General features: G+C 23.4%; 7 protein-coding genes across 7 annotated transcripts; 3 read left to right on the top strand and 4 right to left on the bottom strand. All coding sequences in view use genetic code 6, as the record gives it.

Moving 5' to 3' along the window:
• Positions 1-250: 250 nt before the first annotated feature.
• Positions 251-3,225, bottom strand: TTHERM_00334560 (tetratricopeptide repeat protein; the record flags this gene model as incomplete). Its single annotated transcript, XM_001017523.2, has 8 exons — positions 251-795; positions 851-1,315; positions 1,375-1,556; positions 1,617-1,840; positions 1,898-2,132; positions 2,204-2,508; positions 2,651-3,088; positions 3,172-3,225. 8 exons carry the CDS (start codon positions 3,223-3,225, stop codon positions 251-253), a joined length of 2,448 nt encoding a protein of 815 aa, XP_001017523.2.
• A 625-nt stretch (positions 3,226-3,850) lies between these two features.
• Positions 3,851-6,166, bottom strand: TTHERM_00334540 (hypothetical protein). The gene has a single exon (XM_001017522.2). The coding sequence runs from the start codon at positions 6,136-6,138 to the stop codon at positions 4,237-4,239; it is 1,902 nt and encodes a 633-aa protein (XP_001017522.2). The 5' UTR covers positions 6,139-6,166; the 3' UTR covers positions 3,851-4,236.
• A 741-nt stretch (positions 6,167-6,907) lies between these two features.
• TTHERM_00334530 (proteinase inhibitor I4 serpin) lies at positions 6,908-8,029 on the top strand (the record flags this gene model as incomplete). Its single annotated transcript, XM_001017521.1, has 1 exon — positions 6,908-8,029. The coding sequence occupies one exon, from the start codon at positions 6,908-6,910 to the stop codon at positions 8,027-8,029; it is 1,122 nt and encodes a 373-aa protein (XP_001017521.1).
• A 975-nt stretch (positions 8,030-9,004) lies between these two features.
• On the bottom strand, positions 9,005-9,760 carry TTHERM_00334520 (small guanosine triphosphatase family Ras family protein; the record flags this gene model as incomplete). The annotated part of the gene is made up of 2 exons (XM_001017520.3): positions 9,005-9,323; positions 9,468-9,760. The coding sequence occupies 2 exons, from the start codon at positions 9,758-9,760 to the stop codon at positions 9,005-9,007; spliced, it is 612 nt and encodes a 203-aa protein (XP_001017520.1).
• Positions 9,761-10,250: 490 nt separating this feature from the next.
• TTHERM_00334510 (protein prenyltransferase alpha subunit repeat protein) lies at positions 10,251-11,939 on the bottom strand (the record flags this gene model as incomplete). Its single annotated transcript, XM_001017519.1, has 1 exon — positions 10,251-11,939. The coding sequence occupies one exon, from the start codon at positions 11,937-11,939 to the stop codon at positions 10,251-10,253; it is 1,689 nt and encodes a 562-aa protein (XP_001017519.1).
• A 660-nt stretch (positions 11,940-12,599) lies between these two features.
• On the top strand, positions 12,600-12,989 carry TTHERM_00334500 (intraflagellar transporter-like protein; the record flags this gene model as incomplete). Its single annotated transcript, XM_001017518.3, has 1 exon — positions 12,600-12,989. One exon carries the CDS (start codon positions 12,600-12,602, stop codon positions 12,987-12,989), a length of 390 nt encoding a protein of 129 aa, XP_001017518.1.
• A 757-nt stretch (positions 12,990-13,746) lies between these two features.
• TTHERM_00334490 (hypothetical protein) lies at positions 13,747-17,490 on the top strand (the record flags this gene model as incomplete). Its single annotated transcript, XM_001017517.3, has 1 exon — positions 13,747-17,490. One exon carries the CDS (start codon positions 13,747-13,749, stop codon positions 17,488-17,490), a length of 3,744 nt encoding a protein of 1,247 aa, XP_001017517.1.
• Positions 17,491-18,850: the final 1,360 nt, after the last annotated feature.

Here is an 18,850-nt window from a genome sequence, read left to right as displayed (position 1 = left end):
AAAATATAAATTGATATCTGTGTTAGAATTTATTTTTTTAGGATAACAATTAAAATTTGTAATTAAAGCTTATGAAAATTTAGAATAAAAAGCAGAATTGTTAAGTGATTTTATAGAAGAAATAATATATTTTATTTTAGAAAATAATTAAAACTTATAAATGAAATAATATAAATATAAATAGTGAATAAAAGACTCTATATTAGTTTCTTGTTGTATAAAAATTTGTTAAAATTTCAAAATTTTATTCTCAATAATTTGATTAGTAAGCAGAGCTAGCATACTGAGAGTTGTTAATTCTTTAGTTTAATCTGTATAAATGCTTTTAAAAGAATATAAAATCAGGGTGGTCTTCACCAACTGATTTAGCTAATATTTCTAAGCACTTTTAGAGATTGCTTTATGCAGCAACTAAGCTACCTAATTCTTTATATACTAAGCCTAGATTTCCTAAAGACGTGGCAACTGTAGGATTATCAGTTTCTTATCCAAACTTTGTATATAAAATTTACAAGCATTCTTCATAACATTTTTTAGCCTTTTCAATTTCTTTCTAGCTCTTACATACATTTCCTAAATTATTTAAAGTTAGTGCTATTTCAGGTGAATCTTTTGGAAGTGAGCTCTTCTTAATTACTAGTGCTCTCTCATAGAACTTCTTAGCCTTATGAAAATCTCCTAAATCAAAATAAACATTTCCTAAATTTTCGCAATTAGAAGCTAATTCTATATGACCTGATCCGAAAACTTGTTCTCTAATTTCAAGGGCTTCTTCTAAAAATTCTAACGAGTTTTCTTTATAAAGCCAAATAAAAAATAAAAACTTTTTCATATTAAATTTCAATAATACCTAAATTTCCTCTGAGTCTGTGTATTTCTCCGAGTGAGCATAAACAAAGAGCCTTAAGTTATGCTTGCTCTTCTGCTGAAACATATAAATTATCAACTATTTTCAATGCTTTTTTAAGTCTCTTATCAGCTTTTTTATAAAGTCCTAAGCTAGCATAAAGATTACCTAAATTATTATACAGCCTAGCAGCCTCAACACTCTTTTCGCCAACTTATATCAAAATTATTTAAAGTGCTTCCTCTTAAAATGCTCTTGCTTTAGGAAAATCACCCTTCATTTTATATATGTTTCCTATATTTTCTAGCAGCAGTGCCAGCTCTGAGGTATCCTCCCCATTATTACCTTTTCTAACGCATTCAATAGCTATCTCATAATATCTGATTGCTCCTTCTAATTAACTCCTTTTTCTACACTCATGTCCTTCTTCATTAAATATCACAGAAGCCTTCATAAAATAATCTTTAGCTTTTGAATTATTTAGTTTTAATCGTTATAAATTAAAAAATAATTATTAATTAATTTACCTCTATAAACATCATTTAAAATCAAATATCCCTCTCCAATTTTTTATAGTGTTTCAGCTTTTGCTAAGTTAGATCCTTATGCTTCATGTGAGCTGATGATTTCATCATATTTATATATCCACTAATCAAAATCAAGCATATTGAAATACTCTTTTGCCAACAGCTCTTAATTTAACAAATACCTATTCATATAATTTTCAATCTATAAATTTAATTCAAAGTAAACTATATATGTTTGTTACTCTTGTTCAGAAATCTTTTTATGTTTGTAGTTTAAACTTATAATAAGGTTATTTTCATTAATTTTAGGGTAATCCTCAATAGGATAAACCCTCTAACTATACTATTCTAATTAGATTGCATTTATTCTTCTCTAAGGATATTTGTTCACCATTTAATCAACAAGCTAATTTAATTCCATACTTCCTAAATCAATGTTGATATTTGCAGACCCTGATTATTTAACCTAAATTTATGAAAAAAATTGATTTCAACAAACATTTTTCAATTTTTCTAAATTTACCTTGCTAAGAAGTGTATCAAAATCAACTTCATCATACAAATTTTTCATTAAAATCAATGTTAAACCTAAGCTATATATATCTTGACTAAAAGGATTGTAATTTAAAACTTTTTAATTGGCATTCATATGCATTAAATTTAATATTTCTGGAGCTGCAAATTAGGGCACACCACGAACTGTATTGTATCCCTCTCCATCTTCATGTCTAACTCCTTAATTTCTCATACATATATGCCTTTTTAATAATTTGCTTAATTTACTATCTGCTAAATTTTCTTTATTTTAGAATATAAAAAAATAAAATACTTCATTTTTTCATCAAATCTTGCCTCTTAGAACCCACCTATTTTATATGATTTTTCCTATGCTACATACCATATATTTGTAGGTCTTATATCTCTATGGGATACTCCTTATCGAAGGATAGTTGCTAATGCACTTGATATATCTCTCAAAAAAGAGCATAACTCTTTTGTACTAAACTCCCATTTATGCTTTTTTCTGAATTAGATAATGTCATGCAAATTAGAATCAAAATACTCCATGACAATAATTAAAGATCTCGCCTTTTTTGTTTTTTCTTTGCTTTCTATGATATATGCGTCCTTTATCTATTATAAATTATAATTTAAATCTATTTTATATATATTTTTAGTATGAATTTTGCAAAAATAAGTAAGCAAAAAAGCTTAAATTTCTTGATCTTTTTTATTTAATTTATCTAAAACCAATTAAATAAAAACTAGCATTTACTTAAATAATATTAGGATGAGGTAAACCATTACTAACAGTTTACAAGTTTCTTTAAATATAGATTTAGTAAAGAGCTGCCTTGAATTCATAGTCTTCGTAATCATCAAAAGGTATAGTCTAAAGAGTAAATCTCTCATTAGTTCTCTTATCTTAAGCTCTTGCTATGATTTTATTCCCATCATTAAAATCTTTTACAACATACTCTTCCAAATTCCACTCATAAGTTCTATCCAAAAACAATGAAAATAAATCTTTTTTAATTTTTAGATCTACTTTAATGACTTCTTCTGTTTCATTATAACTATATGGCTTTAGCGATAATATAAATTATATTTGATCGTTTTCTAATTTAGTACTATAAATCTATGAAAATCTGCTTGAATCATTATTTAGCTTTTGTCTAACATCAATATTAGGGTAAACATTTAGCATAGCTTCCTTTTTATTTATTTTGATTAAAAATAATTAATGTCTAAACCAAATGATTTAATCATCAAATCAAAATGCATTTAATCAATTACTCTCCCATCTCTATCATTAGGTACAGATGAACAATATTTCAGTGTTTGTCCCATTTCAGCTAAAAGTTAATATCAATTATTGCTATATCCTTAAAATTATTTACAATTATTTATTTATTTTCTACTATTGTAATAAAAATAAACTTCTAATTTATTTTAAATGACTCTATTCAAAATTGAAAATAATAAATTTATTAATGATATATTAATAAACTAATAATTTGTATCACCAAATTAATTAATTATTTGCTTGTTTGTTAATAATTTAGATTTTTATTAATTTTATTGATTTGAATATTTTGAGGATTAAACGAACGAACGATCAATTTTACAGTTAAATATTTTCAAAAAACACAAAATACATTAAATATTAACTTAATTTTATTTATTATAATAAATATTTCTATTTTATATTTTATAATTATTTTATTATATTTCAAATTTTGTATTATCATTATTTTTTCAAATTAAGCAAGATATTTTCCACCTTCAATCTTTTCAATAAAAGCATGTCCGGTTCCATAGTATAGTGGTTAGTACTGGGGACTTTAAATCCCTTGACCTGGGTTCGAATCCCAGTGGGACCTGCTTTTTTTTTCTCCTTTAAAAATTATTTAAACTAATTTCATTAAAATTTTTAGATTTAATCAAAATTAAATTAAAGTAATTTTTAACATGTGAGAATAATAATGATAGGGTTTTTTAATCTAGGTTAGCAAAATAAATATCTCAATGCTTTTTTTTCAAGAATTTATTAATTTGCTGGTAGAAAATCGGCAAAAATTAGTTTTTTATTCTTTTTTACCTTTACTCATAAATTATTTCTAAATTTCTATTTTTCACACTACAAATAGTTTTATTATATAATTTTCAGTCATACAATTTAATATTTAACAAAAAATAAAATATGATAACTAAAAGTCTATGCATGCTACATATTTTTCAGATGATTTTAATATTAAATTTTTATTAGAATTTATTTGATTTTATGTAAAAATTTGCTATTGACCTTCCTAATTGCTGATAGATAAAAATTTTTATTCACTTTGCTCATAAATTTTTATTTCAATTCAAAGTAACTAACTTGAGAATTTTTTTTTGTATCTTAGGAAGGAAGAGCTTAGAATTTTTAAAGGTAAGATATTTTAAACTTTTAGCTTTTGCTATTTAATTAGTAATGAATGGGACAGAGTCTTGAATTTTATTTTTATTCAAACCTAAGTCGGGTATTATCGTTAATTATAATAAACTTTATAAATTATTAAAACATAGACTAATATTGTAAAGGTCTTCTAAAGATAAATCTAGCTACATTTTATTGATATTTAAAAGTTAACTTAGACTTAAACCTATTTCAGATGATCCTTCCTTTTCTATATTATTATTCTCTCTAATTTGCAAATCAAGAATTTATAAGTTTTATAAATTTGCCAATCCTTGAGATAACCCTTAAGCACCCTCTTTTCCAATATTATTATCTACTTCTATGTGAAGTTTTAATTCTTATAGGCTATATAGTTACTTAAGTGCCTTCCCTATAGCAATAGATCCTTCTATACCTATATTATTACCTATCCCTATTTAAAGAGATAACTTTTTCAGTTTTGTTAAAGCTTAAATTGCTTCACCTATTTTAGATGCTCCTATCGAATCAATATTATTTGAAGTACTTATCATAAGCTCTAAGCATTCTAAATTTACTAAATTTTTTAAACCTTCTCCTAATTTTGTAGCTCCTTCTTATTTAATATTATTTTAATAAATAAAGAGCTTTAAGAATTTAAGGTTCTACTGTAAATTTTAAAAGGACTATCCAATATTTGCTTTAGAAATGTGATTGTAATGTAATATAAGTGATAAATCCTATAGGTTAGGCAAATATCTAAAACCTTAGATTATACCTTCTAAACCTTCTTAACCAATCAAATTAGAATTGATAGCAATTTATACTCTTTTAAGATTTCTTAAGCTTTTAAAAGAGTCTCCAATTGAAATAGCTCCTTGTGTTAAAATATTATTAGCAACACTAATTGAAATTTCTAAATTTTCTAGTAAGTGAAGTCTTCCTATTCCTTCTGAAATGCCTTATGCTCCATCTTAGTTAATGTAATTTCTATCTTTAATTTAAATTGTTAAGGATTTTAAATTTGATAGATTTCTTATCGCTTAACCAAGGCTGATAGCTCCTTATGATTCTATTTTATTAGAAGACCCAATGCATAATTTTAGAGTAACTAAATTGATTAGCTTACCCAAACTTTAGCTAAGATAAATTGCTCCATCCTATCTAATATCATTATCATCTATAATTAATTCTAGCTCATTTAGTTTTTCCATATGAGAAATACCTTCTTGCAAGTGCTTTATGCCAGAAGCATTGATACAATTTTTTTTCCCTATATGAATTTGAAGCTGTTTGAGCTCAGTTAAATATTTTAAAGCTTCACCCATATATGCTATTCCTTGCATAATTTCAGATTATTCTATAAATTTTAAAGTTAATCTTTATAAACTTTAAAAATTTTTAAAATTTTTAAACAGATGAAAACAGTTTTATTTATTTAAAGAATCCATTACAACTAACTCGAGACATTAAAGCGATTTTAAATACTAAAAGTAATTGCATATAGATTCACATATCTGACTGCTATTAATTTTATTATTTTTCCCAATAAACATTTTTAAAACCTTCAAGCTGGATAAGTGTTAGCACATATTTGAGAATTCTTCCATAAAAAATTAGGCTTATTTCTCTTAGTTTTCGTTGATTTAAATAGATAACTCTTCTAAATTTTAACACTGGCTAACTAACCCCACTCCAAAATCATGAGGAAGAATCTATGTTTAAGCCTAATTTTTTATAATTATTCTGATATTTCTGGTATCATAATAAAAATTTTCTTGACTTATTGTAGCAAATTTTTGATCAATAAAATTAAGATATGTTGAATTTTCAATTATTAGCATCTTTCTAATTTTTTTTGTTGTTTTAAATTCTTTGATAATTTTTATTTTAGAATTTATAATATATGAAGATTTTTGTTTTTAAAAACAAAATAACTGATAAAATCTATCAAAAAAATGCACTTTTCTATATTTAAAAAGCTTTGAAAATTTTAATCTTGAATAAATTTATATTAAATACAAAAAGATAATAAAAACTTTATTAGTTTAGTTATAGAAATATGAAAATGAGGTGATAAATGAAGGAAGAATACTATTAATTAGTATTTGGCTCATCCAATATTTTACATTTAGAATTTAGTGTTATAGTAAAAAAAAAAAGTTAAATAGCTATGTCAATTATTTTTAACTTTGGTAAAATAATTTAAAATTTTGAGAAAAAATGATTATTTTCAAGATTTAAAAAAAAAAGATTTATGAGATTAATAAATAACTTTTGAAAATTAAAAGATTATTAATAAATTGAATTGCCAAATTAAATTTATCATACATTTTTAATGTAGACGAATTTTTAGCTAGTTTCTAAAATAGACGCTGCTTAATGTCATTACACTAAAAAAGTATTTGAATTTACAAATTAAATTTGTAAGTTAGATTGTTATAGGAAATAATAAATTATTTAATATTAGATTTGAAGAATTCATGGAGACAAAAAATTAATAAATAAATAAATTCTGATGAGATTAGGTATTTTTATATTAAATGTCTTTCATGACATCTAAAATAAAAATTAATAATTTAAAAAAAAAAAATAAGAAGTAAAAAAATAAAAATGTAAAAAGAAAATTAACTTTGTGATTAAATTGGTGAATTTGCTTTTAGTTTGAATCAATAACTATCTAGCTAATAAAATTTAATATTCTCTCCTACCTCCATTTATATTTCGCTAGCATTAATTGCCTATGGTTCAAATGATAAAACTCTTTAAGAGTTTTAAAATGTGTTAAAGTTTCAATCTAAAAGCTAGTTATTAGACATAATCCATAATGCATAACAAATCCTAATAAATAAAAATAATATTAAAATTGCAAACAATATCTTATTAGGAATTTAAGATATTTAATAAGAATACTAAAAGTTTATTTCTTAAATAGAGAATTGTTCAATTGAAACTGTTGATTTTAAATAAAACAACAATGCAATTATTGCTAAAATCAACAAGTAAATCAGTGATTTAACTAATAATAAAATACAAAATATATTAACTTAAGATTTATTTAATGAAGAAACTAAAATGATCTTGATCAATGCAATTTATTTTAAGGATAGTTGGAAAAAGTAGTTTGAAGAACTACAGACAAAAAAACAAAAATTTTATACTAATGACAATAAATCAAAGTTAGTAAAAATGATGAACATGTCCCATAAATTTAATTATTATGAAAGTGAAAACTATCAATTTATTTCCATTCCTTATAAAAATAAAGATTATTAATTAGTAATATTTTTACCAACCAATCAAAATATTCTAGATTTTGAGAAATTTTTTACATTTTCTTCATTTACTGAAGCTTTGAATAATAGTGTTGAAACTAAAGTTAATTTGACTCTCCCTAAATTTAAAATAAATGGAGAATAAAATAACTTAAATTCAGCTCTATAGGCTCTAGGTCTCAAAGAGTGCTTCACAATAAAAGCAGATTTTAGAGATATTTAATAGTAAAATTATATTATGCTTTCTCAAGTTGCACATATAGGTAAAATTGAAATTGATGAATTTGGAACTGAAGCTGCAGCTGCAACTACTGTTGTTATGAGAACAAAATCAAGAATGCCTAAACAGTTAGAAGAAATAGTTATGACTTGTGATAAACCATTCGTATATGCTCTCATTCATGAGCCATCATAATTAATATTATTTATGGGAAAATTATTAAAGCCATTTTAAGATTGAAAAAAAAAAATTATAGGCTTAGAAATAATTTGACAAAATTAAATGAAAAGATGTGCTTTTAAATTTAATTTAATTTAATGTGTGCATAATATAATCCATTTCAAATTGTATTGTTCACTAAAATATAATAATTAAACATTAAATAATAAATTGTACTTTTATTGTTTTTAAATTGCTTCATTTTGATTAATTTGATAAATAGCTTTCTAAAAAAGTATTTAATTAATAAGCTATTTTATAACTGAAATAATTACAGATTTTAATATTTTATATAATACTATAAAGTAATTCCCACTCTACTTTTCTCAAAAGCACTTTATCTCATTCATATTAATTTACTAAAAAACAATTTTTTTACCTTATTTAAATTTCCAAAATGTTATTAAGGTGATCACAAACTTAGGTTTGAATTTTTCTTTTCTTGAAAGTTAAAAATTAATTTATTATTTTTAAAATATATTTTTTCCAAAATATTTTGATAAATTTAAAGAATTTTCACTGAAAAGAAAAAATAAATAGCTTGGTTGATGATTAGCTATATTATCATCATAATTATAATAGAATAAATTAATAAATCAAGAAACACTAAATCATTTAGATAAATATAAAGTTAATTAGATTTAAACCTATTAGAAAGGCTAAATTATTAGCCAAAATTTTAGCAACCTAACTTATTAAAATAAATAAATTTACTTTATAATACCATTTTTTATTTATTTATTTATTAAAAAAAGTGTTTGTTTTATTGAGTTTTTAATTTTGAGTTGATTAAACATAAATTAAATTGTTTTTTGAAAACTCTTTACTGGCATCCATCAATCAGATTTAGAAGTTTTACCAATGATTATATATATAAAATGTATATGCAAGTTATTTATTATATAATATCTTTAACATAAATAAGTTCAATTTGCTTTATTCCATTTTAAAGTAAATATACTTATCCTTAAGTGATATATATCTTATTTTCGTTTCTCATAGTTTATTTTATATCTTTTCTAACAATTCATTAAAGAGGTCATCAATTCCTTAATTTGTTTTTGCTGATGTTTCAGCAAATATTATATTATTATTATTTTTACAAAATTAAGCTCCTTAATCGTAGGTTACAGCTCTCAAATCTTCATCCACATCACATTTATTTCCAGCTATACACAATATCATTCCTTAATTAGAAACTTTATTTTCTAATTCTTTTAACCAATACTCTAAACTTTAAAATGTTTATGCATTTTAGACATCATAAACTAAAATAGCTGCTTAAGCGTCATTATAATATAACTGGGTCATTGATCTATTTAAATTTATTTTATATTTTTTACTTTCTTAAATTAAATTTGTAATAAATTTTCAGCAATATAACATTTTATTCTGTTATTTCATTTTACTGTGTGTGTCTGTTTGTTATTAATAATTTGGAAAGCAAAATAAATTTTACCTAAATTTTTCTTCACCACCAGTATCCCAAAGGTGAATTGCAACTTTTTATCCGTTAGATAATGTAGTCTCTTTTAAATTATAAACACCTCCTATTGTGAGCTCATATGTTTCACTAAATTAATGCTTGCAATATCTCAACGCAATAGAACTTTTTCCTACATTAGGGTCACCTAATAATACTACCTTAATTTCTTTTTTTTTTGTATTTAATGGCTTTTATACTGAATTGTTTGAGCTGCTACTGCCGCCACAGCAACCACCTCCACTATCTTTATTCTATTTTTTACTCATCAATAAAAAATCAAATTTTAATTTTTTTAATTAATTATTATTGATATTAATCAAAATAAAACAAATAATTTGATGATTTTAATGCAAATTCAACTAGTTTGTGATTAACTTATTTTTTATAAGTATTTTAGGTACAGGAAAAAATAAATTTTCTAATGACGACATAGATAACTAAATGTATCAAGCATTTAACTCCTTTTTGATGCCAATTTATGTGATATCAGTCAATCATTATTTGTTAATATTTTACTTTAAAATGTAAATTAACCATATATTAATTTTATTCTAAAAAATTATTATATTAAAAGTTAACATGCACATAAATAATTATATGTAATATTTTACATATAGATAGAGATTCTTTAAAAGAATATTTGCAAATATTAGAGACTTACTTCTTTGTGTTTAAAATTTTGTTCAATAAAAATTTTATCACTCAAACGTGTATAATTTTTTATCTAATTGATTAAATTATAAATTTATTTTTCACTCATTATTATAATAGAGAGTGATAAGGAAGGAAAAGATCGATTTCGTAAGTAGGGGAAGATGGAAGAGATATTTTTTCTATTTATTAGCCACTGCTCTGCTTTTCAAGAGTTTGTTAAAGTGATAAAAGAGATTAATATTGACTCTCTAAATTTTTTAGGTAGTTTGTTTGCTTTTTAGCAATAGAGTTCAAACTCTCAATGACTTTTATTATGTTTTAAGTAGATTCTAAGCTTAGATGATGTTGGTCAGTTTTAAAAATCAAATCAAGTCCTTATTTAACTTGAATTAAGTAAAGCTTATGGAAATGTGCAAATTTGCTTTATTTTTCATTTTCTATAACTTCATCAACAAATTATTATTCTTCTAAAAGAATTTGATAGGCTACTTCGCTAAATTGATAATCCTGGTCATCTAATTTTTGTAATTTATATTTTTATTTGCATTCTTGCAATACAAATTCAGAAGAAATTAAGTTTCTTTTTGAAATTTAGTAGTCTATAACTTACATTTATATATTTTAAGGCTAAGAAACTACTACTTTCTATATTTATTTATCAGCTTTGATATTAAAGACTTGACCAACTTAATTTCTTACTTCCTCAATTGTGAAATTGTTGACAGGACTTCCAGTTTGATCATAAAGCTATATAGTTGATGCTAAATTATTACTGATGATCTTTGAAGAGCAAGTAATTTGAAGTGTAGTGTTTTCTTTATTCACTGGATTAACAGAAATAAAGCGGAAAGGTACTAGCAGACTTACTAACCATTTATGATAAAGCCAAACACCTTATTCATTAGGTTAAATAAAAATAGCATTTTTGATGAGCTCAAGTTCGTCTTTGATGTTTTATAGAGGTATTTTAAATTAGGTCAACTCACGTATCCTAGATTTTAAATTTTTTTGTTCTTCTTCAGGAGAAGTAGAAACAGATTTGTAAAGAGACTCAAGATCTTAATCATACTTTTTGATTAAATTTTTAGAGCGGAAGTGGAGTGCTGAAAAGTTAGAAAAGTTATTTTCGTATTTCTATTAAGTATAAGTGATTTCACGTTCTATGTAATTCAAACTATTCTTTTCAACGTCGTTTATAAGCCAATTTCTGTAATTCCAGCAATGGAAATTTCTTTCATCCATGTCTAACATTTTATTGCAAAGCTTTAATTCTAGTTCAACGACTTGGGGAATAGGTTCCTCAGCTTCTTATTACTTTAATAAATCTTCTTTTTAAATTTGTTATCCATCTTGCTATTGCTCTTCTAAAAGTTTTTTTAATTAAGCTTCTTTTGCTGCTTTTAGCTTATTATAGAGTCTTTCAAGTTCTCTGCATTAGAGGACGAGCCATTATCTGTATGACCATAACGAATAACTTTTAGGTGATTTTTTGAGTAATCCTGTTACAAGTTATAGTTCATTCATCAATGCTTTATATTAATCCTTTGGGTTTTTAGTTTCTTTAAATTATTTGATTAAAACTTCACGCTTGTAGTTATAAATTGTAGGAAGATCAGGACACATTGTAGCAACTAAATCACAATATTCTCCTGGGTTATTGACAGGTTTCTTTCCATGGCGGATACTTAAGAATTCGTTAATCAAGCCAATAATTTTTTCTCCTTGTTCTTCTGTTTTCTTTCTCTCTTCTTCTGTTAGAGGTCTCACATCTTTCTTTCTCTTTCCGTGCATTTTGAACTATCAATATGTCTATTTTTATTTATAATGGCTTTGCTTTCTTTGAAAGTTAATTAATAAATTAAATAATATACTATTTAATTATTTATTTTGATAAGCATTTTTATATAAAATAGAAACAAAAAAATTATATCTTAGTAATTAATTAATTTATTTCCTTATAGATTCTTACTATCAATATTTTTGAATAAATTCAAACATCTTTATTTCAGAAATTATCTTTAAATCAATTTCTTAGGAATGAAACATATTCTTTTGCAAATTAAAAAAATTTTCTAAAGCTCATAAAGTTAATTAAAATCTATTATAATAATTAATGACTAATAAATGCTACTTTTTAATATTAAAACCTTATTCAAATAAATCTAAATTATGAATATAGAAAAATATGTCATTAAATAAAACAAATGAAGAAAGCTAATTCAATCAGAAGTATTTATTTACAAATCTTGAAAATGCATTTAAAAATTCAAAAAAGTATTAATTTTAAAACATCTTTTTTTAATAATTTATAACCTAAAAAATTGCTATCAAGCACAAAAAAACCCAAATAAATTATTTAATTAATTAATTTAAAAAGTTTAGTTATTAAAAAAAGATAAAGACCAAGCAATAAGAGATAGAACAAGAAGAAAAATAATATTTGATTTAAAAATGGCTGATAAAATTTCTATTACATTTGACGAAGAAAACAAAATTCGTGTTTTGGAACAAGATAAATATAAGGAAACCGATTAATTGAAAAATGAATCAATGGAATTTATCAAAAAAGTTTTGAATTTAGATGAAGTGATTGCTTAAATTATTGAAACTTTAGAAAATTATGCAAAAAAGATAGAATAGTAAAAATTAAGAGCTATTGGCGAAAGAAATAAAGTAGAGAGTGAGGCAGAAAATAGAAAGAAAAAAATGATGGATTTAAACAACCTGCTTAATGAAAAAAAGGCTGAATTAGAAAGATATTCAACTGAACTTGAATCAATATAGAAAGTAGAGTCTGAATAAAAATATTTGATTGACAAGCTTTCAAACAACGAAGCTTGAAAGAAAAACAATTAATTATAAAATAAAATAAATTAATTAATTAATTAATATTTAGTTTTATATATTTATTAAGCGTGAAGCAATAATTAAATGTAGAATTAAAATATTTTTTTTAGATCAATTTCAAAGTAAAAATGATTGAATTCTCTTTGATAATATTTATAAAAAGGCAAAAAAATACCTTTAATATTAAAATGAATTTTTGTAGAAAATTGACAAAAAAAATTTTAATTATTTTATGAAAATGAATTAAAATAAAATTCATAATTTTTAAAAATGTAATAAAATTTTATTCTTAAAAATAAATTATTAAAATTAGCAGTAATTTCTTGTTTAAGAGTTGTTTTGCTTATAAAAAAGTTTCTTTCTTTTCTCAATATAAATTATTATTTTTAATATAATTAATTAAAATAAAGCTTTTATTAGAATCAAATAAATTATTTTATTTTATTTCTTCCCTCTTTATCAAGCTTTTTAAAAAAATAATTTATCTTCATTTTTAATTGTATTTATATCATTCCAAAAAAAACCACTCAAATTAAGAAATGAATTTAGCTGTTAAATACTTTCTTAGAAATTATAGAGAGTTGTTAGAAAAGTTAAGAGTTAACAAATTTTTATAAAATTTATCAGTTTTTTAATAAAATATATAAATTTAAAAACAAATTTAATAGAAAATTGGATTGTAAATATTAACTAAGAGTTCAAGCCGGCATCGTAGCTATAAAGAAGCACACTAATAGGAATTATTTACAGAATGTCGTATATTCCCATCACACTTAATGTTGGACAATTAACGCAATAATAAGTCTAATAAATGGATGGAATAAATTTAATTTAACCTAATACTTATAGGAATATCTCCATACCTAGGAGAAGACAAAGCCAATACAGCATGAATGAAGAACATAGAAAGTCTTTAGATACCTCTTTATATTAATATAGAAACCCTATTCCTCCATAATAGTTATAATATCATTAGTAATAACCTATTTAACCATAAAAATAAGTTTAGATGTATTAGATTTAGCAGAATGACTAAAAATATGATCCTTACTTAAAAAGCAAACCCTATTACACCTCTATACAATAATAAATATAAGAAAAAAATCAAATTTACTTATAAAGTTAGAACGGTAATAGTAATACTAATAATTATCCACTCTCTTATGCAAGTTATCCTAATTAGATAGAATAGATACCTCTATAATACAGTTAACAATAGCTTAATCCAACTAATTAGTAACCACAATATGGGGCTTCGCTTTTAAAATACAATATTGTATCCTCATCAAACGGTAAATATAGTGAAAATGAAAAATAGTAGATTGCAAAAATAGCAGCAAAGTATAGAGAATTAAAATAAATAAACACTAATTTAATGAAAAAAAGGAACTCTATTGATGGTAGTTCTTACCCATAGTCTGATCCTTAATTTCAACTCAATAATAGCTACTAAATCAATAATAAAATAATTACTCCTTCCAATAATAGCTTCATTAACTAAACATAAAATTCTACAGATTTATCTTTGCTATATAATTAGACACCCACTGTAAGCCAAAGATCATATGCTATTTAAAGACTTAGTGTACCAGTAAATACAAAAGAATTGGAAACAGTATAAAATTATTAAGAAAGATTATCGAATGGTATTATTTTAGGTAATAATACTATTGAATAAAACAATATAAGCTTAAATACTTCTCTTAATAATGACGCCTTCTTATAAAAACCAAGAAGTTATTCTCTATCAATAAAAGGAGATTAGAATTTACTTTACCCAACAAAGCTAAATTATGATAAAGTTTAATCACCAGTTTACAAATAGCCTTTGTAAAGCTATGTATAACATTAAATGAAATAATACGGATAAAGCAATGCTAACCCTTCTTAAAATACTAATAATAGCATTAATACTTCTTTAAATATAAATAATGTTTAAAGCTAAACTCCACATTAAAATATAAGAGTACTAAAAACAAATATTAATCACCATAATTTGCATACATAATAACATAAAGGCATAATTAAAAATGATTAAGATAAAAAATTCCAAAATCAAAATGATAATTAGATTGATCATGACTAATATCAAAGCAATACAATGAAGAAAAATGTAAATAGTTACAAAAGGTAAGAAAATGAAGGAAATCCTGTTTTTAAAGCCATTATTAATGCTCATCAAGCTAGAAGATAAATTTTAAGCAATTCTATCCATATATAATCTGTGGAAGTTTTGAATTCAGCTGAAAAACAGAATCAAAACAAAGAAAATGAAAATATTGATAGAGGAGGTGAGAACAATTATCATAATAATTAAAAGCCCTAAAATGTAGATTAGTAAACAAAACATATTGAAGAAAAAGAAAATATTGCTGTTAAGCAAGTAAACACATTTTCTAATAATAGCTCTGTTGTTATTGAATATAATGAGGTATATAAATAAGATAGGATACCTATATCACATGCTAAAATGACTTAATCAAAAATAATATGCGATAACCACAACTCGTCAATTTAAAGCAAGCTAAATTAAGCTTTAGCTAAAGAAATAAATGTTATGAAGTAATCAGAAACTTTAAAGCAAGTTCCAGTATAGAATTTAGAAGATGTAAAGAAATTTGTTGATGAATAAGTCAAATAAATTTAGATTTAATGCTAAGCAAAATACAAACAAAAGCAGATTTTAAATGATGAAGATAAAACCTCAAAAAGTGCTTATTTTATAAAAGAAAATTCAGTACCACAATCTAATAATTAGAAGGGCGAATCTCTCATAAAAGCATTCAATGCAAATAAAATAAATTAAAATGTAGATACTTCCTTGAATTGTTCTGATTTACTGTAACTCTCTTTATCAGGATTAGTTACGCCTATTACAAATAACTACTAAAGCAATCAACAAACTGATTAAAAAGATGCTATATAGATTTTTAATAATTATCAGCCAAGCGATAGAAGTTTAAATGAATAAAAAGAAAATTCATAAAGATTACAAGAACAACATAAATAAACTTAAAAAGAAGAATAAGATTTCTAAAAGATTGATCTCAAACAAAGTGAATATGTTCCTTAATCAAGTAGGAGTAATAACCAGCTACCGACACCTCCTTCTGACCCAAATACTAAAACTTCATTTTATCACAAAAAAAATATTTGTAAAATAGCAGAGACTTTCACATTCAACACAAACCTTTCTTCTGTTTAAACTTAAGGAAGCATAGATTATAACAATATCCATAATAGCTAAAATCAAGAATTTACTAAATAGAATTAGATAAACAATCCTGTAATATCTAGATCCCCAATAGAATAGATACGTAAAAATCAATAGTAAATATTAAAAGTAAATGAAAATAATTCATCCTACCTTTCTTAAAATGACATAAATAACAAAAATTAAATTATCAAAAACTTTAATGACTAAGAAAAGGTAGATCAGATAGCAGATTTGGAAATTTCACATCAAAAGCTAATAAGCTTGCACAGTTAATATTTATCATAAAATAGCTCAAAATTAATTTAAAATTTTTAGAATGAAGAGACTAAAAATGGAAATGATGCAGAAATAAACAACACTTAATAATAAATTTTAAATAATGACTAAATAGATTGTAAAAATACTAAAAATAGTATAGAAACTGATATGAATTTCAAAAATGATAAAAATATTTGTCATCAATAAATTGAAGAAATTTAAAATAATTAATAGGATTCTCCAAATAACATTTAAAATGATTAAAGCATCTCTTAATAAGGCTCTATGATAGATAATAATGTGAGTTAATTAGAGATAAAATAAAAAGAAATTGAGACCAACTATCAATTCCCCTAAATAGAAGAAAAAATTATAGAAGAATTTGCAGATTCATTGTATTATCAACTCAATATAGAAAGGTCTCTCTTGCAATTAAAATCAGGATTAAGTAGGAAAATAACTGAATTAGATCACATCCTACCTTTATATGAATATGGTGCTAATAGCTAAAACGACACTGGTTATTAAAGAGGAGAATGTATAGAGGGCTATAGAAACAGACTTAATAAAATTTTAGGAACAAATTATAGTAGTTTTGATTTAAGAATGATATTTTAAGTTACTGATGAAGTTGATAATCTTTAAGAGGATTCCTCTCCAATAATTAGAAAGGAAGATATACTAGAAGTACTTTTAGGGACTTAAAACCTGACAGTAACTTCAAAATCATAAGAAATATCAGAAGAGACAAAAAAAATAATTAGAAATATTATTAAAGAAACCTTAAGAGCTTAGATTAGTTTTAAAGAAATTAAATAGAAGTATAAAGAATTTTAATATGAGCTGTTTCTATAAATATCGAATGGAAACAAAGAAATCGTAACTTATTCAGATTTTAAGGCTTTTTTAATTAAGAATGGATATTAAGTGAGGGATCAAGAAATGATGCTATTGATCTATCGCTTCCATTAACCAAATACTATCAGATTAACAATCTCATAGTTCTAATTTAAGAATTGATTCATTAAATTATTTACCCAAACTATCTATTTTATTATCTTGTATATAATATTTACATTGTATAACCTAAAAAATCACGTTCAATAAAAAAGTTATTACCACATAATTAAGTAAACAAAAAAAAATAGTAGAAGAGCAGACAAACAAATCAATTAACACAAACTCATATAATAAATAAAATCCACCAAAATATTTCCCCAACCCAATTTTACATTGATCAAACAATAATTAATAAAATAATACTTAGATTATATTTACTTAGAATCTTATGAATTACATTGTTAAGAAATATTGAAAAAAATAAGTAAGCTTGATCTATTTGTTGTAATAGACTATTTATTGTTCAAGCTAAAATAATATTTTAATCTTATTTAGTTACTTATTTACCTTACCTATGATTTGATTACTTACTTATAATTTTTACTGGTAATATTAATACATTACCAAAAAAAGATTCAAAAAAAATGAGTAATTAATTAATAAAAATAAAATTCTCTTTGATCTATGTTGCAATAGACTTTGAGAAATAAAATAGTACCATTCTATTATTAGAAATAATTGAATTCTATTTACTTTACCATTATATCCGTATTATCCCTTATATTTATATTGTATAGAGTATTAAATATATATTAATTATATCATTTTATGTTTGTATTCTTAAATGTAATATTGAAATAAGATTAAAGATAAGTTTTAATTTATACTATTAATGTATGAATGACAATGCTTGAAGTATACTTCTTCGCTGATTTCCCATTATTATCTATTGAAGGTAAGTATATACTAGTGTAGCATATTATGTATGTATGCATGCAAGCAGGGAGGGATGAAGGGGATGTATTGTTTTGCATGAAAGCCTAAAAAAAGAAGATTAATATAAGTTAATAGTTTAAAGTTAAATAAGATAAATAGTTAATATATAGTATAAATAGGGCAGTAAATCCCACATAATATAATATACAGAAAAACTCAATATAAACAGAGAAGCATTATCTTGTAGGATTGAAGAATTAAAGAAAAACCTATCAAAAATAGCCGTTTTTCTCGAATCTTCTTAAGCACTGGAATGGAAAAAAATAAAGATTAGAAAAAATGCACTTTAACTTGAATGGTTAGCTGGTTATTAGTTGATTATTATTATTTTTTCCCTATGTGCTAGCTTAAGAAGTATAAAATATAGTATAAATAATTTTAAGATTAGTTGATTTATATATATTAATTTATTTATAATTAGTAAAATAAACTAAAAAAGTTTATCTTTTATTTAATATAATGAATTTATTTTTTATGTTTTATTTCTTTTCATCATTTGTTGTTTACTTGTTTCTAATTATGCCATTTACTTGCTGAGCATAAA

Source organism: Tetrahymena thermophila (genome assembly GCF_000189635.1).
Source record: "Tetrahymena thermophila SB210 genomic scaffold scf_8254610, whole genome shotgun sequence".
Taxonomy (NCBI): domain Eukaryota; phylum Ciliophora; class Oligohymenophorea; order Hymenostomatida; family Tetrahymenidae; genus Tetrahymena; species Tetrahymena thermophila.
This window is presented reverse-complemented; position numbering and strand designations above follow the sequence as displayed.